Source organism: Diadema setosum, chromosome 10, assembly GCF_964275005.1.
Source record: "Diadema setosum chromosome 10, eeDiaSeto1, whole genome shotgun sequence".
Taxonomy (NCBI): domain Eukaryota; kingdom Metazoa; phylum Echinodermata; class Echinoidea; order Diadematoida; family Diadematidae; genus Diadema; species Diadema setosum.
Window position 1 is genome coordinate 34,538,746 of NC_092694.1, and position 27,987 is coordinate 34,566,732.

At 37.7% G+C, this 27,987-nt stretch overlaps 2 protein-coding genes across 2 annotated transcripts in view; one reads left to right on the forward strand and one right to left on the reverse strand.

Moving 5' to 3' along the window:
• LOC140234513 (small ribosomal subunit protein eS12-like) overlaps nucleotides 1-27,987 on the forward strand; it is a 124,642-nt gene that overhangs the window by 25,221 nt on the left and 71,434 nt on the right. The gene's annotated exons all lie outside the window — the stretch shown is intronic.
• Nucleotides 1,651-26,880, reverse strand: LOC140234178 (transcription elongation factor S-II-like). Its single transcript, XM_072314246.1, has 9 exons — nucleotides 26,719-26,880; nucleotides 25,046-25,114; nucleotides 23,875-23,989; nucleotides 21,774-22,001; nucleotides 19,483-19,548; nucleotides 18,476-18,630; nucleotides 16,275-16,421; nucleotides 15,052-15,123; nucleotides 1,651-2,019 (listed from the first exon to the last, which is right to left on the reverse strand). Exons 1-9 carry the CDS (start codon nucleotides 26,785-26,787, stop codon nucleotides 2,011-2,013), a joined length of 930 nt encoding a protein of 309 aa, XP_072170347.1. The 5' UTR covers nucleotides 26,788-26,880; the 3' UTR covers nucleotides 1,651-2,010.

Here is a 27,987-nt window from a genome sequence, read left to right on the forward strand (position 1 = left end):
ACCCAAAACTATCTCTGTGACTGTGAGAGTCTTTATGGAATACACCTCAGTTAAATAACACTTCTGGCATTGCAGAGATGCAGAAGAATATGGGATATTTTAGAATTTGACCTTGACCTTTCATCTTTGGTCTTGAGCATGTGCACTCACAAGGCTCAGTTTCGTTCTCTCAATACCTTACAACAGTTCATAACTTACTTGTAGATTGTCCACAAAATTATTACAGGCAGGACCGACAGACAGACAAACAACAAGAAAAGCATAAAGCCTCTGGTGATGCTTTGTGGTGGAGGCATCAAAATTTAAATGTGCCATGAACATGCAAAACATGTTTTGAGTTGTGGTTTATGTACATTTAGGTACAGTGTATTCCAAACAAAAGGAGTGTGTGTTGGGTACAGGGTATGCATCAAGACAAATTCAAGCACATCAACAAACAGCTAATATGCAAAGTATATAACTAACCTGTCCATGGACGGGGCATCGCAAACTATCTCTCTCCTGCTTTCCTCACAAGGGGCCCACAGAAATATGTATAAGGATCAGTTGCCCCATAGTGAGTTTATCATCCCCCAGGCAAGCAGTTAAGTGGATTAGCAGAACCCTAGATTCAGGATTGGCGGGATGGCTATTGTTTTCCATGGCATGCAAAGGATTTCAATAATATCCTCTTTGTTTCTGAGCACAATATGCTCATTATTCCTAATATGTCTTTGACCAGCTTTTTTATACCTTTTTTGTAAGAAAAGAAAAAAGAAATGAAGACTTTCTTGAGAAAGGGTCTTCATCAAATTTTGCCAGGGCTCTTCCTGAAAATAGATTTGACTGTGAGGTTCAATTACAGTGTAATATCAGGGTTCCAAATTACCATATATCACTTGAATATACCCATCACAAAAGACAAAGTTCAGTGAGCACAACAAAAGCATGGACTACTATCGTGACAACGGCATCCCTCATTATTCAAACATTCTTAGCAAAAGAGATTTGCAGAATAATATGTGAAATGTACAGTAGACTCTGCTGAGTAAAAAATTACACGGAGACATAATACTATTCATGCAAAGGAGCAATTAAAGTATTTCTACATTAAAAGCAATGAAATCCTATTTCTCTGTCAATCTAGCAGATTGAGCTTTATCTCTTCAGTTTGAACTGTAAATTTGTACATCAACTCAAAATGAGTCTACCACATTGCAGAGTAAGCCTTCAGGAAACAAAGTGTCAGATTGTCATCCTGTACTTCATTGTGAAATTCAAATTCTTCACCCATGTGATGTATCTAAAAGTCATCTTCTGCTTCCAATTCATTTTCTGTCATCAATTATCTACCAGACATATGATTTACTTTGTACACATCTCTATTCGACCGGTTCAATCTTCAGAATGCAAGTGGCAAGATGTTTTGCCAAGTCAGACTTTGGAAAAGCAAAATGAAATTAAAAAAAGAAAAGAAGACTGCCTTCGTAAGTCATGAATCTCTGAATGTACAGGGCAGTATCAGACTTCAACACACCAATGTAGACCTTGTTGCATCTCTGCGATGTGCTGGTTTCCTGGATATCTGACCACTGCTGATCCTGACTGGACTGCTGGACATCAAATGCGTTAATCCCAACAACGATCCTTGATGCTCCCACTTGCTGTCCGCTGGTGCTGGACAATTTGGTCACTGGAAGTAGCATCTCTTCCGCAGCATGTGCGATGGGCTCTATCCATGTTCTCCTCTCTCGATCCTCCCACTTCATTCCCCTCTGAATGACTGTCATACACATTCAATACAAATACAGCTCACTAAGACCACCAGAATTATTTAAATCGAACACAGGCGAACAAAAAAATGATGTTTGGCATCTTTGATGTAGAGACTGTCCAGACAGTGTTGAGGCGATAAAGGTCAGTGGAGTGCCCTGTGAGAAATATGGGCACCTTTTCTGCCAGAGTTTTGTTGCCATTCTCTCCTTTGTGGCTGGGGGAGTCAAATATGTACAGTGGTGGCGAAGGCAAACATCAGCAGAACTAGATGGGGGAGAAATCAGAGAATGGAAGAGAGGTATGATAGAGTTGACGATTACTCCAGTTTTCATATATAAAACTTGCTGAACCACTTGGCTGCGGACCACGTAATACTACGTCATTGGCAACTTTCCGCTGTGTGTTGACCACGTAATTATATCTTCATGCTATATTGTGTAATTTGAAGCCTCAGCACTGTGCTGCCCCTACCCCTACAGTGCAAACATCACCTTAATACCAAAACTGAATTTATGGGCAACAGGTGCCCCCCAAAAAATCAGTGATTTAGCTGTGATTTGTGAGGATTTTGATTGATCTCCAAGGTGAAAGTTTCTATAGAGTCTCAATTCAAAATGGCGACCTACAGTGGGAAGAAGGGTTTTGATGAAACTTTTGATGATAGAAGTGAAGCTGCCCTCGGTGAAGGATCTGTGCAGGTATCAGGAGGAGAGGATGATGCCTCACTCTTTCATATTTTTAGTAATATAATCTTAGCCAAACTTTTTTCCTTTTGAAAGGCATGATATGATATACACATGCATTATTATGTATCTGCACCCAGGGATTCAGTGTGCATAATAGCCTGCAGCAGTCAAGTGGTTCATCTCTTGAACAATCTCTGGTTTGTACTGATGTGGAAATACAAAATCCTTGAAGGCCTGTGCAACACTGACTGAAAGAACACATTCATTTTATTTGTTTTTTTCCCCCAATAATATAGTGAAGTCTGTTTATAAAGGCCATCCAAGAGTAATATGTGACCGTGCATCACAAAACAAACAAAAAGTCGCACCCCTTGATTCTATGTGAGGACTCAAAAAAGGTGAAATGGGTCAACCGAGTCAATCTTGAGTTTTTCATATTTTCTGAAAGAACTATCCTTCTTCTACATTATTCTTCAGTTTGGTATCTTAACATGAATGGGAGAGTGTGTTTTTGGCAGTTTTTCTACAACCCTTTTTTTGGGGAAGAGTAGACTGATCAGGCATGTCTTAGAGGCCGGTTTTCATGTCTTGAAATCCTTTGCACACTCTTCATTTTCAAGTCTAATAACTTTGGAAAGGATGACGCAACTGCTTTTAAAGTTAGCATTAATCATGGGCAGAATGTGTTGATAGAACATGCTCAATTTCAGCCTAATCTGTTAATCCCTTCATTGTCGTTGCTCTAGTGGTTTACATCCTGTGTTTTGACCCTTTCATGGCACAGCTAGCACAGCTTGGTAAAGATTAAACGCTTGAATAGACCGTGTACTTCAGAGCCTCTTTTCTCAGTTCACACTTTTCCTTTTGTTGGTTTTGTGGTGCAGGGTCACATATATGTGACCGTGCATCACAAAACGAACAAAAAGTTGCACACACTGATTTTGTGTGAGGACTCAAAATAGGTGAAATGGGTTAACCGAACCGATCTTGACTTTTTCATATTTTCATGAAGAGTAAGTCCTCTTCTACATTATGCTAAAATTTGGGGTCATAAAATGGGCAGGAAAGTATGTTTTCTAGCAGTTTCTCTCGAACATTTTTTGGCAGAATATAGTGATCAAGTGTGCCTTCAGAGTCCTCTTTTCATTTCTTAAAAACCTTGTACACACTCTCCACTTTAAACTCCTATATCTTTTGAAAGGATGATGCTACTGCTTTCCAAGTTGGCATTAATTACGGACAGAATGCATGCTCAATTTCAATTTGATCTGATCATCCCTTCATTGTTGTTACTCCAGTAGTTTACTTCCTGTTTCTTGTCCCATTCATTGCACAGCCAGCATGGCTTGGTAAAGATTAAGCACTTGAATAGACACTGTACTCATACCTGCCAACATTTCAAGATGAAATATCTTACTCGTGGATTGCAAAAATCTTAATTTATATGCAAACTGAAGTTAAAAATTTTACTTTCAGTCAAATCTTCAGAAAATACACATGAAAGGTATATCTAAATATTTTTTTTAAATCTGATTTCTCTGACAGAAAATCTGATTTTGCTATTTTTAACATAAAAAATCTTACTGAATCTGATAAAATCTTACTAGTTGGCAAGTATGCTGTACTTCCGAGCCCGTTTTCTCAGTTCACACTTTTACAGAGTGTGTGCTTTCTTTTCAATATTTAGATAGGTTAGGAGAGTCCATTTGATTTGAGTTATACATCATTTTAAAGCTTAAAGTCTGCTCTTTCAGAATATGCTCTTAACTAAAATTTCATGTCTGGCGACTTTTTGTTTGTTTTGTGGTGCAGGGTCACATATAAAGTGGTTATCTAAGGGCAGTCCTTACAACAGAGACACGGTCATTCACATGTAAAAATAAAGTGCGGAGAACAAATTGAGTGATCTCAACTGATACTGTATAAGCTGTTATTTTTGAAAATTTCGCTAATCACAGTTGGATCGCGAATTTAACAACCCGCGAAAATGTCTCCATGCACTGTGTTAAAAGAGAGCATTAACGTAAGTGTCAGCGTTGATTTGCGAAAACAACATCGCCTGAAAATGTTTATGACCTCGTTATTGCGAAAATATCTGTACACGACAATAACAGCATATGGGCATTTCCACGGTAACTCACGTTACATTTTGAACTCAAAATTAGGTCGTTGAGATCAATATCCTTAAAACCTAATTAGTGATATGAGTTACTATATGTGAATGAGTATCATGCACCTCCATCCTACCTCACAGCAACATTACATCCACAGACTCTTATGAGAACTATGAGAAAAAACACTACAAATGTTGGTAACTCACGTTACATAATTTAGACATGCAAAAATTTGGCATGTCTTATATTCAAAAGTTTCCTCAAACAAGAAACAGAGAGACTTTAAAGTCTATTGTGTCAAAGTCATGGACTAACAACATACATCACCGAGTATGGTAAAAATTCAAATTGTCTTACATTCTCCAGGTATCGTCATGTGAAGCGGTAACTCACGTTACGATAACTCACGTTACAGTTTGTCCACATGATCACAAGACGATTTTTTGTCTTAATAATCCAAAGAAAACTTACCAAGACAACTTTTTTTCACAAACAAACTCCATGAATAAAGAATCTAAATTGATTTGAACATTGATCTGACAGTAATTAATCCCATTTTATCCATGAGATTACCAAAAGGCAGGAAACTTTACATTTAGAATACCAACTTGAAGATAAATTTCATTTTTAATTGAGTCGTGTTCCAAGCTTTCATTTGTACTGAGACAAAAATTGTATTCAACAAAATGATATGAAACAGAGTCTATTTCATTAAATTACACTCTTTTCCAGTTAACAAATGCATCAGAAATTGAAGATTTGATTGAGAATTTGATTTGATTGTTTTTTTATTTTTTTTATTTTACTAAATGGATTTCAGGCTATCTAGATAAAACAAGTCATCCATAAACTATTCCATTTAATACACTGAGTCACGAGACTAGAGACCTGTCCATGTAGTCTGTGGAGAGTTTAAAGGTTCAGAAATGAATATTTCAATAAATCTTTTAACTTTTAAACAATGCAATTTATATTCCAATTATTTGATAATTGTTTGAATTACTCAATAATCAATTGTTTGTATGTTTGATTTGTTTACAAATTCTTATACTTAACTGGTACAGAAATTAGAATTGAATTACAGAAACTGCAGATAAATTTTAGTTATCTGCTACCAGTATTGATCAGTTTAATAAAACATGTTCATAAATGTTTAAGCCTTAAAAAACAATGGTTTTGGTCTATGAAATGTCAAGTACCCATTATTTAAATTGTACATACATGTAAAAAGTATACCAGTATCTTCTAGAGTAATCAAGCAGACTGAAGCAGTAAATCCCAATGAAAAACATGAATCAATAGTAAATATTTTGTGATCAGGAGGCTAACTATTAATATCACAAAATGTTGATAGTTTGCTTTAAGGTACATTTTTGTACATGACTGTCCAGCTCTTAAAGAAAATGTCTGATAATGAGGTTCACATTCAACAGGTTTTTGGTAATAGATCAGCATGTAAAGTAAATTACAGAAAACAAGGAAAAGTTTCATTGTAGGATTTTGCAACAATATAGCTAAAACCTCAGAGTAGAATAGTATAAAACACATTTAAAAGCATGTCAAATTCACAATGTTCAGTTCTCAAAAATCTCAGAAAAAACAGCAGGAAGCGAGCTCCAATCTTAAAATTCTGTTCATACATGTAAATGTTTCAGCCTCATAAACAATGGCTTTGGTCTATATAGGTAGGTATAAACTATGAAATGTCAAATAGTAATCACTTGAATTACAAAAAATTTTCAAGAATAATCATGCAGTGATTATCCCAATCAGGAGGCTATTAATAGTTACCACAAAATTTTGATAATTTGCTGGAACAAGGTCCATGCAGCTTTAGAAGAATTGCAGGCTATCAAGTGGCCCTATTTTTCCTACTTTTTCCTACTTTTTTACTGCTGTCCCTACTTTTCCTACTTTTTTGCTCAAAATCCTACTTTTTCCTACTTTTTCCTACTTTTTTGGTGAAAAATCCCGCAAAAAAAAAAAAAAAAAAAAAAAAATGTGCAAGGCTACCCGGTACTTGAATAGTTTATATTCAGAAATGATGAGTAGACTCTAGTTGCAGATTCTTACTGGTGGGGAGAGCCTCTTCAGCATGAAAGAGGGATAACACAAACCAATCAACCACAAGACTGCTGCCAGCCTCAGTTTTTGCTCCTGTGCAGATGTGATTGATCCCACTTATATTGCAGCCTAGGACTTGAAGCAGCGCTCAACAAGCTCTCATCATCGCTCAAAATTACCAGGTAAGCTTGCCATATATACTTAAAAGTAGAATTTGACATGTGACTTCCAAAGAATACAACTGAGGGAAAAATGCTGCCTACAGCCAGTTTTAATGGATGTAGAGTTCAAGCATATCATGTCTAATGCATGTGCTGGAATGCAAATCCTCAGAAACCAGAAATTTCCTTTGCTAAAATATGGTTTACTACGTAAATCGTAAAGGTCATGTCAAAACAAGAAATGACACCTTCAGATCCCCTTTGCCTGAAATCCTTCAATAATATATGTTTTGATAATAATTAACAGTGATTGCAATATGAAAAACTTAATATAAAAGTAAGTGTTTCACCACAGAAACTAGATCTGGTTGATGTGAGGATGAGTTATTCCCAAGAAAGCATGGATTGGTAGGGACCCATTTGTATGAAACTTGCATATTACTGAGGCTAAATCAAAAGCACTGCTCCCAAAGGTAAACTGGACCTTTAACATGAGACATATGACTTGTGATATCTATTTGAATCATGGGCAGATGGTAGATATGACTACTAAAAACCTTAATTCATCTGAAGGTAAACAGCTGAGGAAAGTTAGTTGCTGAAAAATCAGATGAACAAAAAAGAAATGTTTAATTAACAGATCCCACAAATTGTTAACAAGGAGTGAGAACAACAGTAATTACTTAGCCATCGTGAAAGATAAAGACTAATAGAGCAGAAACCTCTTTATGAACAATCTTAAAAGTTGATGGCGTGTATACATCTTGCAAGTATTGTTTAAGAGGTTGAATTGCATCATAGGTAAGACATTCTACCTCGAAGAACTAATAAGAAAGTAGGAAATGGAGGAACTTCACAGAAAACGAACACAAAAATAATAATTCAGTACGTTTAAAGATTGATTGAAGTTTAAACCATGAGACTTTGAAGTTCACTTCCTGACGACACTTACAAACTATCAGGAATATGTAGAGAGAAAAACCATCTAGAGCATTTAGGAAAGATAATGAATGCATATTCCACAAATAAGAGCAAGTGTGTGGATGTTTTAAGTTGAACCGCCAAGAACAGTTTGTTAAGTTTGGAGGAAACAACTTGCAGAAAAAGTAGAAGCCATGATGTCTTTTTATTCCACAGATCTTGCAAATTTTAGTTAACGCTGAACATCTTTTTATTACCCAGCTAGTTTGAACAAGATGTGAGAAAATGGTAGAACAGAAATCTCGTAATGAAAGTAGTCAAAGTGTGATGAGTCATTTGAAGTGACATATCCAAAATATTGAACCGTCTGAAAGAGTCTTGGTAAAATGTGAGACAGGGAAACTTTTTAAAGAAGAAAAAAGTGAATGGATGGATGTGTATGCCAATTGTGTCAACATACAAAACTGTAAGTTGAAGGTGAAAACCAACAGAACAGTGGAGAGTATCAAAATTGAAAGGGCACAAATACACTGTATTTAAGGGGGGGGGGAATGGGAACTGCATGGTAAATATACAGATTTTCTAGAGTGTATTTGCTCTCAAACAACCAGAGAAATCAGAGAAGCTAGCAAGGACTAAAATGATAATGACAGTCACTGTTTATTTATTCTCCAGATCTTGCAAAGAGTAGTTTATAAGATTAACATGCTGAAATACTGAGCCAGCAAAATATCTGGAGAATGAAAAGCAGAATCTCAACCATGCAAAATTTCAAATGCGGAAGGATGTAATATTCTCAAAATATATGAAGAAGTTTGATTTCAAGAATATTGAATGAACTTAAAAGTGCCTGGACTTGCAAAATGGAGAATCTTCTTGAAAAGGTCAAATAGCTGTATGTGTATTCAACAAAAAGGGTCATGATGAGCTGAAAAAACAGTTGAATGTAAAGAACTATTAACTATCTCCAGTAAATGTGGCAAATATTGCAAACAGTAGTAAGTCATTGGAAAGTACAGAATCAGGCGCGGCGCTAGGGTGCAATTAACTCGCCAAAAGCTTATGACCTCGAAGCCTCAGTTGCAAAAAGTAGACAGCTTGTGTGCGTAAAACCGCTGGGGAAGTGTTGCAGGACAATCGCAATATCTCACCTCAAAGCCATCAAATGATTAAATCTATACAGCAAACTGAAGAAGAAACTATTCTCTAACTCGTAATGTTAGTTATTTGGTGTTTTATTGAGGATAAACGTGTGAAAATAATGTCGAAACTTAGCTTCCAAAACAGAAAATTTGGTCTCAAAACAAGTGTTATTTTCTCACATTTTCCTTCATTGCACAAAAATGAAACTTCGGTATATGACTTATGGTAGTATATCCATGCTGCTCTCCAAATATCTTTTCTGTATCATTTGGCGCACAGCTATGTCTGGAAAAAATTGAGATCACTGTCACTTGTGACCCACGTAAAATCCATGGCGTAAGGAATACGCAGTCCGATGTATTGGTTTTTGTGCTGCTTGAAACAGTTGATGCACAAAGCAGGGTTCCTCTCTTGCCCACTCACCACCCTGCTGACCGAAAATCGACCTCTGTCGCATTGCGCCGAGCCTGACACCGCTGATTGGCTAAGCGTGCACTCACCAGTAGAAAACGCATGCGCAGGAGGATGATCTAGTTGTGCATGTCCAGTATCTTCTCTTAAAGTTGGTTGTCTTTTTGCTCTTATTTTTACCTAACTACTAATTGCACAAACACGAGACTTCGCAGGTAGTGAGTCTGGTGTATACAGACTAGTAATATGTTGATCAAATGCATATTCATGCAGGCGCAGACTTGTGTCGGGAAAAAATCGTAACCCTTTCCCACAGTCGACTCAAGCAGAAAAATACACATATCTCGAAAGATACATCAGCGTTTTCGCCCAAAAATCATATGAAGGATGATATATTCATATTTGATATATGTGTGAAGTTTCAAGGGATTTGGTGGTAAAATAAGGGAGATACAAGGAGGTGAACTTTCGAGATTTTTTGTCCTTCCCTCCGCACAGCGCTTCGATGACCGTTAAGAATTCAAAAGCTTTGGCCTCTTATCAGTGAGTTAATTGCACCGTAGCACCGGGGCTGGAATGATTATTTTCTACACCTCTTTCTAAATTAACAAATGTAAGTTGATTCAAGAATTGATGGAATCTAGCATCAACAGAACACCAAAGAAATGAAAACATATTTATTTGTTATCTACAGAAAATTATAAAAAAATAGAGTCATTTTTGCTCCCTATAAAGTCGGTAAGACTACAGATAGTGAGAAACAAAAAGCAGTATGTACATGTATGCTCCTCACATCTTGTAAAGTGGAGTCATTTGGTTATATTGCAGTGTTATGTTACTCTACATGCAAGAATACTACATTTCCCTGATGCTGAAATGTAAAGTATTTACTTTTTTTCTCTCTCTCTCTTTGGATATTTTGTGTTCTATTGGTTTAAGTGTTTTAAATTGAGCTTGCCTTGTGTTTCCATCTATATCATATGATTATGAAGATAATCTATATCACTTGAAATTCAGTTGTGGACACTGTGCCATAAACTCACAGTATCTGAGTGTGTAGATTTGTAGTGGGCCAGGATTTGCAAAATAAAGATGTCAATGCATTGGTAGATCTTTCACTTCGTAAGGCCTCACTGTCATGAGACAACCCATTCTTCATGCATGTCTTGCTAGAAATGTAATATGATAACACATGCTCTCAGAGACTAATACTGAGTGCTACATATAAGTAGTTTAAATTATCCTGTTATTTTGAAATGTTTGAACACATGTTAAGTGCTTACATGTATTTGAAATTGAAAGTCTCTTGGAAAGATATAATTTCACTTCATAAGGCCTCACTGTCATGAGACAACCCATTCTTCATGCATGTCTTGCTAGAAATGTAATATGATAACACATGCTCTCAGCATGGAGCTACTGTTAGTAGCTCCATGCTCTCAGAGACTAATACTGAGTGCTACATATAAGTAGTTTACATTATCCTGTTATTTTGAAATGTTTGAACACATGTTAAGTGCTTACATTTATTTGAAATTGAAAGTCTCTTGGAAAGTAAGTATATTTCTTATCTCATGGTCATTCAGCTGGAACTTGAAAGCATACTAAGTTGTTGTGAGCATCACTTAATAGCTTTGTCAAACATCCTTCTATCCTTATATCCATTATATCCACACTTTTAAAGGAAACATATCTCCACAACTTCAAATGAATGTAGATAAAAGTGTCATCTTTTTTAAAATTGCTTTTGTCAAATATCCTTATTTCCAATCTTTTTTACATTTTGGAATGAAACACATATCTTCACAACTTCAAAACATTCAAATGAATGTAGATAAAAGATGCCATCTTTTAATTATGGAAGTGTATAACATACCTTTGGCATAAATGTATAACTTACACATCATGGAATGTTTATGTCATATTTTGTGGGATGATATGTGACCGTCCATCACAAAACTAACAAAAAGTCGCATGCACTGATTTTGTATTAGGACTGAAAATAGATGATATGGGCCAATCCAGCCAGTCTTGAGTTTTTCATATTTTCTGAAAGGGCAAGTCTTCTTATATATTATAATAAAGTTTGGGATCATAAAACGAAAAGGAAATTGTGTTTTTTAGCAGTTTTTTTTTTTTCCTGGAACATGCACTTTTTGGTAGAATAATGTGATTAGGTGTTTCTCATAGTTATCTTTTCATTTCTTAAAAACCCTGTCCATACTTTTAACTTTCAACTCCAATAACTTTACAAAGGACGATGCTTCTGCTTTGAAAGTTGGCATTGATCACCTACAGAATGTGTTAATAAAGCATGCACAGCTTAATCTGATAATCTCTTCATTGTTGTAGCTCCAGTGGTTAACATTCTGTTATTTGTTCCATTCATTGCACAGCTAGCACGGCTTGATAAAGATTGAGCGCTTGAATAAATGCTATACTCCAGGAGCCCCTTTTCTCAGTTCACATTTTCCGGAGTGTGTGCTTTCATTCCAATATTAGGATCGGTTAGGAGAGTCCATTTGAATCGAGATATACATCATTTTCATCTTTAAGTTTGTTCTTTCAGAATCTGCTCTTAATTAAAAATCCATGTTTGGCAACTTTTTGTTGGTGTTGCGATGCAGGATCACATATATGGTAGGTGTTCATGTCAATCACAAAATTATGTCTTTTCTAAGTAAGTATTGTAATAAGTGATCAAGATTCATACTGACTGTACGGTTGAACATGCATTTGTGCTTGTTACCTGACATTGTTCTAACGAACGTCTGCCTTTGTTGTATTTTTCAGGCTCTCCCAGGAGCAATAGTGAGGCTGAGGCAGCAGGGTTGTGAGTACAAATTAAGATTTACATGTAACATCAAGAGTTCTGGTGAGTATTGACGAAAACTACTCCAAAAAGCCTGCACATGTCCTCATTTATTCCTACTTTTTTTCTTTAATGCCCTACTTTTTTCCTCTCATGTCCTACTTTTACCTACTTTTTGAAAGATTTTGTTCCTACTTTATTCCTACTTTTTTACGTTATCCTGCTTGAAAGCCTGGAATTGTCTTTTAACAACTTTCGTAACAGATCAGTATACATGCACTGTAATATTAAATAGTAAATATGGAACAGTTTCTTTCGGAAGTTAACATTAACAATGAACAAGTGATGTGTAATTAATACATTGTACATGTAGACCAGTTGGTTTGGTGACAGAGAGAGAGACCAAGAGAATAACAATCTACTGGAAATAGACCACAAGAGTTCAGTAATCATGTACTCATTGGTTACTTACAATCACAACCTTCATATCATTTCTTGGTATTAAAGAAAAATCATGTCGGTAACTCACATTACATTGTGGTAACTCACGTTACATGGTAACTCACGTTACAATTTTAAGACCTCTGTTATGAGAATTTGAAGCAAAGACTATAAGTCCCATCATATTTCTTGGATGTGTGCTGCATAGTCATTTGATAATCCAAAATACCATGTCTCAGTTGGGCATAGTAAAATTGCTAGGTTAAAAAGTTCATGTTTCGGTAACTCACGTTACAGCAGCTTCTCGAGCTATGTAAGAGCACGCTGGTGTCCGAAGTACTATCTTATATCGAGGTCTCCACTTTATTTACTGCTAGATTAATATATTTTTGATTTGTAAAACCAAACAAAGTTTGATTTGAGCCTCAAATATAAAAAATAATTGCAAAGAGCAACAAAAATGCATTTTTAGGGATTTTTAGGTCAAAAAATGCTTTCTGGTTTCAAAAGGTATGAAAATGCACAAAAGAGAACTTTTCTTAATTAAATGTAAAGTTGGTTTCACACACTTCAAACTATGGCTAACAAAGTAAGATCATCAGTTGTCCTGAAATATGTGGGTAAAATTTTGGTGGTCATGTCGCACAACTCACGGAAATGCCCATATATAGTAGTCAATCTGTACCATCCTCAAAGTTAAATGGACTGTACTAATGGACATCCTAAGAAGGGGAGGCTAGCTGGTACACCCCATATTGTCATACAATGGCATTCTGCGTGACACTTTGGCAAATGTGTGCAACAAGACAGCGACATGAGCATACATTCTCCTCTCGACAGTGCTGTGCCTTGACAAATGCTTAAGAATATTTTCCAAAAAAAAGTGTGTTGGGAAAAGCTAAACAAAACGAAAGCTAGTAAACCTACACATTCTCATTGTATTTGAGGGTCTGTACAGGATGGCAAAAAGTTCAAAGGCATGTTTGTTTCATGAATCTCCCATCAGAATCGTCACACACTGCTTTAAAATTGTAATTTTTACAAAACTTTACTATCTACAGAACAGTGTGATTACAACAGTTGAAAAGGTGGTTTTGTTGCCTTGTTTGTACAATAACTGTAATGCTGTTGAGTAGTGGTAAAAACTGCAGTACAAGTATACTATTTTCACTATGAAAAGACTGAAAATACCCCCAAACAATCAGGGATCTTTTCAGTTATTAGCAGATACATGTACTTGTAGTATCAACGATCACAGTCTTTTCAATGATATGTGCACGTTTTCCTTTCTCCTGCCATAACCCTGCCACTTCTTACAGCTTGAAAAACATTTCACTACTTGCAACCCTCATTTTTCCACTTTTCAAGACAAAAGTTTTATCATGGGTTTGGATTCTATTGTACGAAATGCTCTGTCTATGTGAAAACTTTACCAGCAAGGTATACTCATCGAACACAGGAGCCTCATTATAACTAGAAATGTCGCTACAGCGACTGGTTATACCCCCGCCAAACAACATTTCATAAGCTTTGGTCAAAACAACATTTCATAAGCTTTGGTCAAAAAACTGAGGAAGTAGTTAAATCCGCAAGATCTTTCCTTGATCTTCTGCCATTAATATGCCGTTACCATGGCAACGTACTTTCGGGTACTGTCGAAAAATGCGTCTTGCACATCTACAACCAAAGGCACACATCTGTACCAAGTTTCATGGAAATTGGGCAAAAACTGAGGAAGTAGTTTGCAACACAAAATTTTCCATCATTTTGGCTCATAATATGTGAGCGTGTTACCATGGCAACATACTTTTTGTAACTGTCAAGAAATGTGTCATGCTGACCTATATCCTAAGACAAACATTCAATATGAATTCCATGAGAATTGGAAGAACACTGATGAAGCAGTTTTGCCATGAAGCATTTTGCCCTATATTTTACCAATAACATGCCCTTACCATGGCAACGCACTTTTTGCCACTGCGGAAATATGTGTCTTGCACATTAACATATTTAGATGAACATCTGTACCTAATTTCATAAAAATTGATCAAAAACTGTGGGAGGAGTTCGCTATGCAAGATTTGTACCCATTTTTGCCCATAATATGCCGTTACCATGGCAACATACTTTTGGGTACTGTCAAAAAATACGTCTTGCACATCTACAACCCAAGGCACACATCTGTGCCAAGTTTTATGGGAATCGGTTGAAAACTGAGGAAGTAGTTCGCGACGCAAGATTTGCAACGGACCGACCGCCCAACCGACCGCCCGACCGACCGCCCGACCGACCGTCCGCTGATTCCTATATACCCCCTTCAAACTTCGTTTAGCGGGGTATAAAAAAGAGGTTAGATCAACGAATTGCAAAATCTCCAGACATTTCTTAACCAATTTTCATCAAATAATAGTTGAATTCCTCTTGGAATTACATGCTCTTTCATATTTCACAAGAGGTTTCTCATTATCTCACCCCAAAGTATTAAAAACCTGAAGTTCAGGTCTCTACCAAAATTATACGATCCCTTTAAAGCATGTTCTTACCTTCCATCGGTGGCCGCACTCGTTACAGAAGACAAAGGTGGTCATGGGTTCATCAGCGCTGCGGGTTTGCATCTGTGTTTATGGCATGTCGAGTGTTTGAATGAAGGAAAGAGAAGCATGGAGAATAGATTGTTAACAAATCCACAAATCATGTGGAGACATCATTCCATCTTAAATTCAGGTTTGGAGGCACCCGGTAGAGCTTATTCATTTAAGTTTGCAGGGCTTCAGTAATGTCTTATTTCATGATAAGATCAAACTCCCTCAACTTGTTAACCTGTTGAGGATGGGGCTGATTTTGCTACAACACGCATCTCCAATAGACACTTGCCGAAGTATACTCGGGACTTGTCCTCAACGGGTTAAGGGTAATATTGTTCTCCGCCTTTTGACAAAGGTACGCAAGTGCTCTTCCATTATGATAAAGAAAAAATATTTGGAATTCTCTTTACATGTATATGCTTTTATATCGTTCCACTACGTGGCATAACAAGTTGCTGTAGCTATCAAAATCTAAGTGATGGCACATGTGTTTATTAAACCAAACAATACATAACCTTCAAACAGATTATCTGCCTTTCCTCAAACTTTGCTGTATTCAATGCTTCAACATGTACATTTTGTATCAGCCCCACATTTACATTTGGATTTAATTACCCTGTATTAAAACTAAAGTATTGTTTACCATTGGTAGCAGTGATTTTAAAAATGTTTGAGTTAACACATTTGATGCATAGATATGTGTAGGTCAGTTGTATCACAAACATCCTACTAACAACAATTTGCAATAAAGCCTAAAATATAAGGAGATATCACTATTTTTCTTTAATACTAAACCATAACTGTAGACGGTTTAGTCTACAGACAATCTTATTGTAACTAAAGTTCACGTTTTACATAATACTTTACATTGACCATAATGATTCCTTTGTTACTGTACATTCGTTGCTTATACATGTATCCCTAACTCACATGTTACAACTATTTTGAAGTATTAAATAGAGTTGGGCTTTTGCTTCTTCTGCAAATGGTAAATCATGCCTTAATAAAGTATTAATGAAATGTCTGATCTTAGGAATTTTGGGCTACAACTTTCCCCAGATTTTTCTACCAGGGGATCAAAGGGGTCTGATTGTTCTGCCGTGTGATGGACAGCAGAACAATCACAGCTTGCCTTCACTCCTTCTATTGAGATCAGACTTGAGGTCAAACACTGGACGTACCTGGTTGTATGTGCAGTTGTTCTTCTTGCACTTGCCGCACTTGAGGAGGTCGGTCTTGGTGCCTTCCGTCTGGGCCAGCTGGTGCTCGTTGATGGCCTCCTTTGTGAACGTCTTCCTCAGCTCCTTCATCGACTCACTGGCCATCTCCTGCACGATGTCGAGGGGAGGGGGTGGGTAGACAGACAGACAGACAGACAGTGAGAGATGAGCAAAATTGAAGCTTAATGGCACAAATCACAAGAGAATGTTATAGCCGAATGCCCACTAAGTGACCTGAGCCTGCGAGCTTTATGGGGCATGAAGTGTCCAATGGCCTATTTCATGAAGAAATCAGTCATTTCGTAACGAAATGTTGTCATTTCGTCGACGGACGGACAACCCGAAAACATAATGCCTCCGGCACCACTTCGTGACGGAGGCATACAAAAAAAATAAAAATGGGTATATCTTAAATCAGACAAAATGAGAATAATATTAGCCCCAACAGAGTTTGACAAATTCACAGGCAGAAATTCATATATTATGCAATCTGCTGATGACAAATATCCATTAGGTCCCAGTGGAAGGTTATGAAGCTCTATGTGGGGTTTTCTAGAGCAGAAGCACTAATTGAGGTCAGCCAGATATTTGCCATTTTCATGAGGACATCATGGATCACTATGAAATAACACCCATGCAGGGATGCACAGAAAACAATAATACAGTCAAACCTGTCTAAAGCGGCCACCCAAGGGATACGGGAAAAGTGGCCGTTATAGACAGGTGGCCGCTATAGACAGAACATGTATCATCGTTGTATACATCTATATACATGTATACTTACATGTACATGTACATGTATGTGTGTACGTATGCACATGTGTGTATCATGCATAGAACAATGCCGGTGTTTATGAAATTGTTGCACAGTACATGATGTAGCATGTGCACAGTCATGAAGAAAGCTTAACACTAGTGCCTTATTGTGACTGAATAAGTGATGAATGCAACGGTGGCGATCACTGAACGTTGCCCAGGAATGACTGGCACGGCTAACAAGCAGAAAAACACGCTGAATTATCGGCTCGGCTACGGCTCCATCGGGGTTTTGGCCGCTATAGACAGGTTAAAATCTACCGCGGGAAACAAAATTTGTGGCCGCTGGCCGCATTAGACAGGTGGCCGCTATACACAGGGTCTTTAACATTGCTTTTCTCTCGGGGGGATTTTTCAGTGGCCGCTATAGAGAGGTGGCCGCTAAGGCAGGTTTGACTGTACATCAAAACATCACTGCAATTAACATTTAGGAAACCTTGGAATGACTAAGAAAAAAGGTGAAAGATTTTCCGTATGTGAATGCAGAAAATCCTTCACTCAACAGGGGAGGGGGACTCCGACACAACCTCGATGTACAGACAATAAAGGCAGTGACATCGCCCATTCACCCTCCATGGGTGAATGCTCGCCAGCCAGACAGACCTGAAGAAACTGCTCTCTCCGTGATTTTCACAAGTAAGTCCAGTCAAACAAATTTAATTTGTAAACACGCTTTTAGCATACTACCTGGATGAATCAAAATCTACATCGATATAATTCCTATTGATTATACTGATTAACAATACATTGGTTGTTTCTATCCCAAATTCACATTTTAGAACTATTTTGAAGCACTAAAGCTGTTTTTTTTTTCCCCATCTGCCAATGGTAGGGCCTACAGAATGTAATTAATGCCTTTAAAAGAGACCTGCAGATGATTTTCAGACTTTTACATACAAACAACCATAAATTGGTTATACTGGGAACAGAGTTTCATAATCAATATTGATTGGGATATGGAATAAGAATGTTTTCAAAATTTATAACAAATTACAGTGAACAAGGATGATGACATGGCAGCCTCACTATCCTATAAGAATGCATGAGTAGGGGCTCAAGGAAGCAGAACAAAAGAAGAAAGCATGCATAAATTCTACACAGATGAAAAGCATGTGGTATTTTAATGGTAATACATTGCTACATTCCTGAAATATGTGAGGCTGCTAGGTCATCATTCCTGTTCAGTGTAATTTGGTTTGGGTTTTTCAGGATATTGATATCTCTGCTCAAGGACCACAATAAATTCCACTAATCTATACATGGAGCTGTTGATTTATGTACTCCATGATGCGAAATTATGAAAACTGTCTGGAATGCCCCTTAAATTCTCTCCAATTTGGGCTCACCTCTGACGGCATGGTGGCAATTTTCTCTGGGGCAATGCGGCCAAGGAGTACCATCCGCCGAAGTCCAGGATTCTTTGGGTCCTGGAGATTGGACACCCGGCTCCTCACGCGGTTCTTATATTTCATATCCGTGTTGCAGAACTCGGTGAAGATACGTGTGCATGAGTCAAGGACCATAAAAAGTGAATCGTGTCAAAATTTTTGTGTGATTGTGTGTTCCACTCTGTTATTGTCTTCTTCTCAATAAATGGCATAAACGGGTGTTAACTAAATATTGCAATGTCTTAATCAAATGCAATTCAGTTGCTTATTTTCTTGTGAGAACACTGGTCAGTCAGTTTCAATATTAGAGGGATGATATAGTATTGGTTGAGGGGAGAATTCAGCTTTTGTCATTTTACGATATATTTAGAAACCACTCTATGACATGTTAAGGAGTGCTCATACACTTCTAAGGACTGAAGATTTTAAGAACTGAAATTTCATAAAAATCTGTTCTGAAATGACTGAGATATCCCAAAACATGATAAAGGAAGGACAGAAAAAGACTAATACACGAGCAGAAGAAGAAAAAAAATGAACACAGGAAAATGCTATAAATAAAAATACAAGAGAACGAAGATAAAATGAAGAAAAAGGAGAAAGAGGAGGTGGAGGAGAAGAAACAGAAGAAACATCTTCATAAGACATACTGGATTAGTTTGATCATTTCTAATGCGATTACTGTATACACCATATATTTCGCAAGTCTAAATTTTCATGAATCGACACTTCCCAACAATTTTGTGAGTGATTAAATTCGCGATCATGGAGTCCTGTACTGAACGGAGAAATGTGTACGCATACGTCACACTCATATCGGGTTCAGAGTCAATATTTTTGCGTCTTTTTAATTTCGCGAATAGCACCCGACTTGCAAAATTCGCGAAAATAAAAACCTTGTGAAATATTCGGCGTATACAGTATCTGATGGCATGCAAGTGATGGTGACTAAAAGCAAAGGATATAGTCTTCTATAATTCCGGCAAGCTCATCCGGATCCTGGAGATCCTGGCTGTCCGCATCATCTGGTACTACATTACAGGAAATCAAAACCCAAAGAGAAATATAAATTGAGTGAAAGCAGCGACATGAGTAGAACACATCAGTTAAAGTTTGAGGAAAATCAGACATTCGATGCAAAAGTTATGAATTTTTAAAGTTTTGGTGTTGGAACCGCTGGATGAGGAGACTACTAGAGGTTAGGACGTCACGTGTGGACAACAATCGTATAAAGGGAATTCCACAAAAATTTGTTTTTCATGAAAATTACACATTCCATCAACTTGCTACTGACATATTTTAAGGGTAGTAATTATTCCCCCTGCTTTCTGAAAGCGGTTTACTAGTCAAGTGCTTTTTCATTATATGCTAGAAAAAAGGAAGCACGCTGAATTTTCTTTATTTTGGTTTCCTTCTACAGGACAAGAGAAGACTGAAATGGGTGCCACACGGCGTAAAGTCAAAGGCAAAAGTCCAAGGAGACATATTAGCTGTCATGCGAACCGTCGAATAACCTGAGTTTTTGTCAAACTCTCGATTTTTGGTCTAATTTTCGATTTTGAGATTTCCAGTCATTTCGATAGTGGACGTCTGTTACACTGTATGCGTACTGTGAAATTCTGTGTTTTTAATAGGATGCAATTTTTGCATAATTATTACTTTTAATAGAGTCTGGTCATTTCACTTTGTTCTATTAATTACTTTTCTCCATTGGCGTACTTAAAAAAAAACAGCAATATGCCATCCTCTCCCACATACATTTTGTACGACGGTTTGGATGACTGCAAACACAGCGCGAGCGGTTAATAAAACCAGATCATATTATCAGGCACACTGACTTTGCGCATAATATACGACAGTTCGGTGACCACAAGCAATGCACGCGCGGTCAACAGAACGGTTGTCTTTGTAAAATGACAAAACATACATTGCACATGTAGCTCTCTTGTGATTTCTTGCCTAATTCCTAATATAACTTGATGAAAACATCACATGCGGGAGTAGGAATTAAAGTCTGACAAGATTATCAAAAGAATGATTGGAAATGCCAGACATAAAAGTACAGCAATCATGTTTGAAAAATGGGTAAACTTCTAACATGTTTGCAGTAGCTCAAAATATCATTCTTACAAGAAAATTGCATATTGGTATGGATTACTGCTGAGGAAATATTGCATACGATGTGCATAGGTTGGAAAGGCCTAACCATTAGGCAGAGTTACAATGTACCTTGTACAACTTTCCTAAAAACAAACAAACAAAACAAAACAAAACAATTTGTTGTGCAGGATTTCCAACAAGCACTTGCCTCTGGCCTGTATACTTTTTGATTTGGTGGGTGAATAAAAAGGGGCAAAAATAGTGATACATCATTTGGAACCCATTCAAGCACAGTTGAAACTTGTGTGGCTGTATGCTTACATGTAGTTGCAGACTTCCCAATGATTTTGCGAGGGGTCAAATTTGCGATAGTCGAGTACTGTACAGAACGGACAAATTAGTGCATGTCACCTTCATACATGTATCAGGATCAGAGTCAATATTAAGTCAATAAGTCAGAGTGGCGAATAGCGCCTGACTTGGGAAATTCACAAAAATAAAAATATCATGAAGTATACGGCGTACAGTAATTGTCCTTGTTTTAGCATTAGCACTGTAAATAAAAAATAGGCTGGTGATCATGCACTCATTAAATCAAAACAGTACACATTTCTGTGAGCAATACATGCAGTGTAGGTAGTACATTGTATGTATTTGCATGTTTTCAACTTTCATGTACAGTCAGTAATACTATCACATGTGGAAGCATCAAGCATTAAAAAAAAAAAGAAAAAAAGTATAGTGTAATCTGACTGTAAGATGGTTTGAATAATGTTAACTCTTTGGTCCTGCAATATTTTTTTTCATTGTCAGATTTTTTTTTTTTTCCACACATTGTTCTCAAGAATTCCCCATAACCACAAAACAATGCATCTGGCAAGCCATGATAAGCCACTTTTCAAATGTAAAAAATTTTCAAATTCCTACTGGCTTATCACACACCATTCTACGTGTAGCTAGCTCCACACTCCATTTTCAACAACTTGAAAACAATGATATGCATTAATGGTGTATGTTAGCACGACCTCACTGACATTAAATGTTACGACTCTTACTGCTACGGTACGTTTATCCTTTGTTCAGGTTTGCACGTGGTCCAAGGATTGGTTCATTTAGTACTAGATGCATTTTATTGGCTCACTCAAGATTCACGTACTAGCAACTTTGAGGGCATTGGCCAGCATTAGTTTGCATTTGTCCCGCACAACGTCGTTGGTCGGAGAAGAAAATGAGGTGGAGGAGGAGGAGGAGGAGGACTGCCTGCTCATAGACTTTGAGCTGTCGCCCTCGCCCCGGCTGAGGTCTTGCGACGACGATCCTGAGTCACCATTGGAGGACTTTTCCTTGGATGAAGATTTGTTGTTTGAGGGCGTACCTCCACCACCTGTTTAGAAATGACAGTATCAATGATCACATCAGTTTGTACAAGTGTACAATGTAATGCCTGTTGTTCTGCTGGTATGGCTAATACAGAGTTCAAGAGCTGTCTCAAACGTAAATTCTGCCAACAAGAGGGAACCTCAAGTACCACATCATGTAAATAAATTCACCAACCAGAAAAGCACTCAGAGAGCGCAGACCTCTGTCAAGCAGCTCATTTCTACCCATGCACTCATGTTGAAAACTGCACAATTTCCCAATAAAGAAGCCTTTACGTCATCAGCTTCCAGCTGCACAGCGCCCCACCCAAGCTGAGCATGCACTTTCAGCGTGTACACAGATTACGCGCAGCTTGAACTCCCAAGTTCATTGACCTGAACTGCCAAAAGATAAGAAATAATTTAAAAATTCATAAAAAATTCCCGGATCACTATCAAACTTTAATCATTTGTTCCTTGAGCACGTACATGTAGAGTCATTATCAACATTTCCTGCAAGTTTTATCCATATCCACACACAACATTGAGTTATTCTGCAAACATAAACAAACCCAAACAGACAAAAAACATACAATCCCTGTAACCTCCTTGGAGGAGGTAATAAACTAGAAGAACAAGATTCATGCCTGCCTGCTCTATTCAAAGCACATGTACGATAAAACTGAATACTTTTCCGCCACTTCCTTTCACATGCACATCATGACAGTTGGCATGTTCTACAATGCCGCGTATTGTGTAGGATATTCTGTAAACGTTATGGCAAACAGTATTTCTTCTAGGCATAGAGCACCAGACTGTGCAAAAGGTAATCAATATTGTATGTTTGATGATAGGTAATGATGATTATAGCTATTGTATGCACTTGTAAACATTCCCAGTCAACACTCCCCATCCCCCCCCAAAAAAAAAAGTCCATAGTACAATCTAATATTGATTATGACTTTTGGTACATGTGCAGACAAAGCCACAAAGCCAATACAGTGTGGCTGTATCTACCACAGGAGGTTGCTCTCTGTTAGTAATGCTTTTCCCAGAGCGTTTGACCAATGTTGTCATGAGGGAGCTTTTATAGATTATTGCGACGCAAACGTTCAGAGGAAAAAAAACCTGCTCAAGATCACTATTAAATGAAAATCAATCTTGCGTCGTCACCTTGAGTTTTCACTACGCGTTCTGGGCCACTTTTGCGTCCCATCAATTCATGACACAGAGAGCTACTTGAATACACTGATCATATGGGGGTGCTATTTCACTCTTTACTGCTGCTACTTTGCAACATGAAACAGGGAGAGAAAAGAATGGCCACTGCAATTGCCATCTAAACATCCGCATCACAAATCTAAAGCTCCCAATTATTCAACACTGCCATATTACCATTTGCACACCTCAATTAAGAAGGAAATCAAAGGTAAAACCCACCTAGACTGTATGTATGCTATGAACAAATTGACAATGCATGCACAGAACTCTGGCTTATTTGTGACACTTATAGATTCGGCAGCGGGGGGAAGCATGGATGACCGAATGGATGACCATTCATCCAGCATGGATGACCGAAACGAAATGATCTTCATTTGGTGACAGTCTACTCCAGTAGGCCAAGATCCTTTGATTTAGGCTGTCTGTGTTTTTACAAAGGGTCACTGAAAACAGTGATTTACTGCCTTATACAGGGATTCTCGAATATTTCCAAGCTTGGCCAGCCTTCTCATTCTGTGGTACTAATGTATCTCCACATTACCGGGTCTTTATGAGGTCAGCTTACTCTCCCCATTGGATGTATCGGATTCTTGTTCCTATACGGACAACATACATCCATGCCAAAGACAATGTGCACATAGACTGCATGCAAGGGAGAGGATGCATCTCCATGGTTACCTTGTGGAGGGAGGAGCTTCTTCCAGCCCTTGATGAGAAGTTTAGCAAGGTTGATGACCTCCTCCTTGTCACTCTGCTTCCGCAGATTGTTGACTGCCATTCCAATGCGGGTTTTCTGGGATGGGACAGACAAAAAACAAGCTTGCATAATATCCTTCATTAATGGAATCCTGTTTGCTGATTGGTCAACTTGGCATCATGTGACCAAACAACCTTGCTATGTCGAAGACAAGGTGACTGTTACAATGTATGTCATATTCATATTGTAGTGCATGGTAGTGTATCATGAGTACGATGTCATATTTGTGGTACAATTTGTACATGTACAGTCATCGACAGCACTATCGACATTGGCCTCACGAAACACTGTATAATCATGTCCACTGTATTCATGTGGTACATTGCACTATCATCTGTGCTGCAATATGAAAACAAAACAACAGAGTTTAAAAAACATATTTGTAATTGAAGACATCTTTATTTCATTTTAAAAGATACATGTATTTTGTCTTCAGCTAAAATTTCAACATACAGAGGTGTATACAAGAAACAGTAACACTATTAAATGCAAACTACTTTTTTCTTGAAATAAAAACTGCACTACTCATGTTCAAGACCTTAGAAGTTCAACAGCGTTGACAAAAACAACTAAGGACAGTCTTATGAAATATCAACAGTCAAAATATAATATTGATTCATATTGTCTAAATATGAGAAAAAAATAAGCAAGGAGACCCTCTAGATTAAATAATTCATTGGACAAAACTATACTTTGTACACACATCCCCTTTGGAACTTTCAAGCTTCATATATGTGGTTACAGTTTTACTATTTCAATTTTATGTCCGCCAGCTGCGATTTCCACATTACTTCACATCAATAACTGCTAATTTCACATGAAAATGACACTCCATTGGCTTCCCTACTCCTTGGGCCCGTTTCATAAAACTTGTCATCAGTGACAACTGCTACATTTCTATGATAAATTTGCTCCCAGCCAATCAGATGCAAGGATTTCAGTAGCTTGTCACATCTACAATGTATGACAATTTGTCACTGATGACAAGTTCAAAATGAAACGGGCCCCTGGAAACAATGTTATGTTTACGCAACATTAAAAAGATAATCTAAGCATACATATGAATTATATGCATGTGGTATTCAAACAAACCTGCAGTACGTCAAGAGTGATGGGAAGGGTTTTCAGTCGTTTCAACAAGTCGAGGGCATCGTCAGTCTCCTGAATATGTGAAATTGGACAATTTAGTATTACATTAAAAAAAAAACCCACAAAATTCCACACATGATAACTGAACAGTTCAGACAAAGTGCCAACTAGAGTAAAATACCCTGTTTGCGGCAGGCTTTGTACAGGGTGCCTACATGTATTTGCGGCAAGGGCCATTTTATTCACTGATGAAAAGGCCCACTCAGGTGTCACTTCTCGTAACACTTGTGTGTAACTCCTGCTTGTGTTCTAAAGTGGGACTACAGTGTAAGCACACATGATGTTCATTAGCTTTTTATTGATGAATGAAGGTGCCCCTGCCAGAAATACGATTGTAGGCACCCTGCCGCATATTGGGTATTTTACTCTAGACGTTACTTTTCTTCACAATATTGCCCATGTCATCAATGCAAACTACAGTAAAATACACCTGCAATTTAATATTTAGTATGGTCAGCCACATCCGGTTGAACAGCTTATTAACTGTTGATGAATGAAACTGTCCCTATTGCATCGTGAGTAGGCACCCTGTCGCAAACAGAGCCGTCAGAGGTACATGTAGATCTAATTACTACTGTAGACCGACCTTCTTTCAGTTCTGAAAATCACTGAATATGATATGCCTTCCTGTTAAAAATTCCTCTCCTCCAATTTAGAAATGGTTGCATACCACTAAACTATACACAGCCAGTACAGTAGCTGTAAAAAAGCGACAGGGCTGTACCAGGATGGTGCACAACAAAGACCAAAGACCATGGCGATCCCGTTGAGTTTTGATAGATCATTCATTTACACTAGCCTTCTACTTGCTTTTGTTCCTTCTTTCTTTTTTCTCTATCTTTGTTTTATGTTGTCAGTTTTGTTAATTGAATAGTTTTTTTCTCTATCTATACCCCCTTGCTTGTTATAGTTATATAGTTTTTTTTTCTTACAGAAACTCTTCTATTCAATTAGACACATAGAGTCTACTTGTCTAGTCAAGAGTAAAATACTCTTGACAATTATGAGGACTCCGACTATAGTATACACTGTAAATTTCACAAGCTCTGCTTTTCAATAGGGTCTCCTAGTATGACCTTGTCTTTCTTCTTTTTTCTGCTTTAACCAGTGTAAACTTTAGGTCTATTCTATTTGTATGCTTGTTATTCTCTTGTTAATTGACACATTCAATGTATATCATATTGTAACGAAGGAAGAAAGATGAATAAAATTGAACTTGAAACTTGAAAAGGCCAGTGGACATCATTTTTTATCACCTCGCTCATCGTCCTCACTGACACTGTGAGAGTCACTCAATTACCAGATTACTCAAGGGACAATGTCAAACTCAGTAAAGACAATCTTCAATCATCATGATCATTGTCAATAATTAGACTTCATTTCTATGTTATCGATATTGACATACACAATTCACAATCACTGAATTAGACTCTACCTCGTTAGACTCTATCTAGTCTAAATTTTATAGACTCTTACTTAGTTCTATGCGTTTAAAATAGGCCTACATGCATGTAGGCCTAGTCAAGTGTTATGCTAGTAGTAGTACCAATGAGTACCTTACACAAAATACTACGTATGGGGCAACATTGTCGGCATGTACAAGAATTTCGCCTTACCGTGCCTTTGGCAACCATTTTATCTATCTGCTTCCCGATGGAAATAACATCTTTCTCACAGGACGACATTTTATTTAAGTTTCCGTGGTCTCTAGATCCTTTTTTACGAACTTTTTGCAGAAAAATTCGGAAAAGTTCGTGATTTTTCCTCGGAGCTCGACAGACTCGGTCTACTCAGGCACTTTTGTTAGCGCTATGAGACGAAGGGGACGAACTCCTATATTTACATGGGAACAGATAGCACGCTAGCTCGCGAGAGTCTGTCTTTATCTTGCATTTATGTTTGCATTTATTGTAACAATACATAAGTTAACGGTATGCCTATCTTTCGAACTCTGTCTACTTGTGCATACTTGTTGGATCAATGTATATATATTCGGAATTTGATTGACAGTTTTGTTGATGATTTTAAAAAAAAAAAAAAGAGTTTATTCAGCGCTGCCAACATTGGAAACTAGTTGAGAGTGAGACTCCCATAGGCCAATGCTATAATTTAGGAGTCAAAATGAGTGAGATCAATAGAAATGCATGCAAATGAAATAAAGTTTTAGAGTGAGAAAGGACCAAAATGAGTGAGTCTCACTCTCAGTGAGTGAGAGTTGGCAGCCCTGGTTTCTTCGCGATCTTCTGTCCGTTCAGGGGAACTTTTTTTTTTTTTTTTTTTTTTTTTAACCCCTATTAGGGACGAGCAAGTTTGTTTGAAATATAACTTATACGCCCTACTGGACCGGAATTCAGGTTGACTTGGTCTCGGTAGGCCTATTTTACATGTAGACCTGATATGTTTGACTCAGCCGGTATGTATATCAAAGTGATCTCAAATTTCACTCACTATTTATATCCTATGCAGGTCTACTACCTACAAATTAGACAATAAGGACCACCGCGAAATTCATTATACTGGTGAGGGGCGTAGAAAAATAGCACTTTTCACTGAGGTACACTGCTCCGAAGTGATTAGTACTACTCAGAAGAACCTATCATTCGAATCACCAATAGCTGCTGATGCGTATTATAGGGCGTTTATCTCCAAAACCCTCTTTATAGTTGTAAGGCAAAGTATTTGTATGTACCCATACAAAAGATAGGTGCTCGAACCCTGAGCGACGTGCGATCATCCCTTCAGTTCTTCGTTGCATTGCGGAAGATTCAAACTTCGTCGATGAAAATAATAATAATGGCGCGCGCGTTGTACGGAGGGAGGTGGTGGGGGTGGGGTGGCGGGGGGGGGGGGGGGGAGTCTCGTGGCAGTTCTTGTCGGACGTTCTT

Coding starts and splice junctions, on each gene's coding strand:
- LOC140234178 (XM_072314246.1), bottom strand. CDS start 26,787: ATGTCGTCCTGTGAGAAAGATGTTATTTCCATCGGGAAGCAGATAGAT. Junction 19,549..21,773: donor CAATGCCCTCAAAGTTGCTA/GTACGTGAATCT, acceptor CCTGTAATGTAG/TACCAGATGATGCGGACAGC. Junction 16,422..18,475: donor TTGCCACCATGCCGTCAGAG/GTGAGCCCAAAT, acceptor GACATCGTGCAG/GAGATGGCCAGTGAGTCGAT.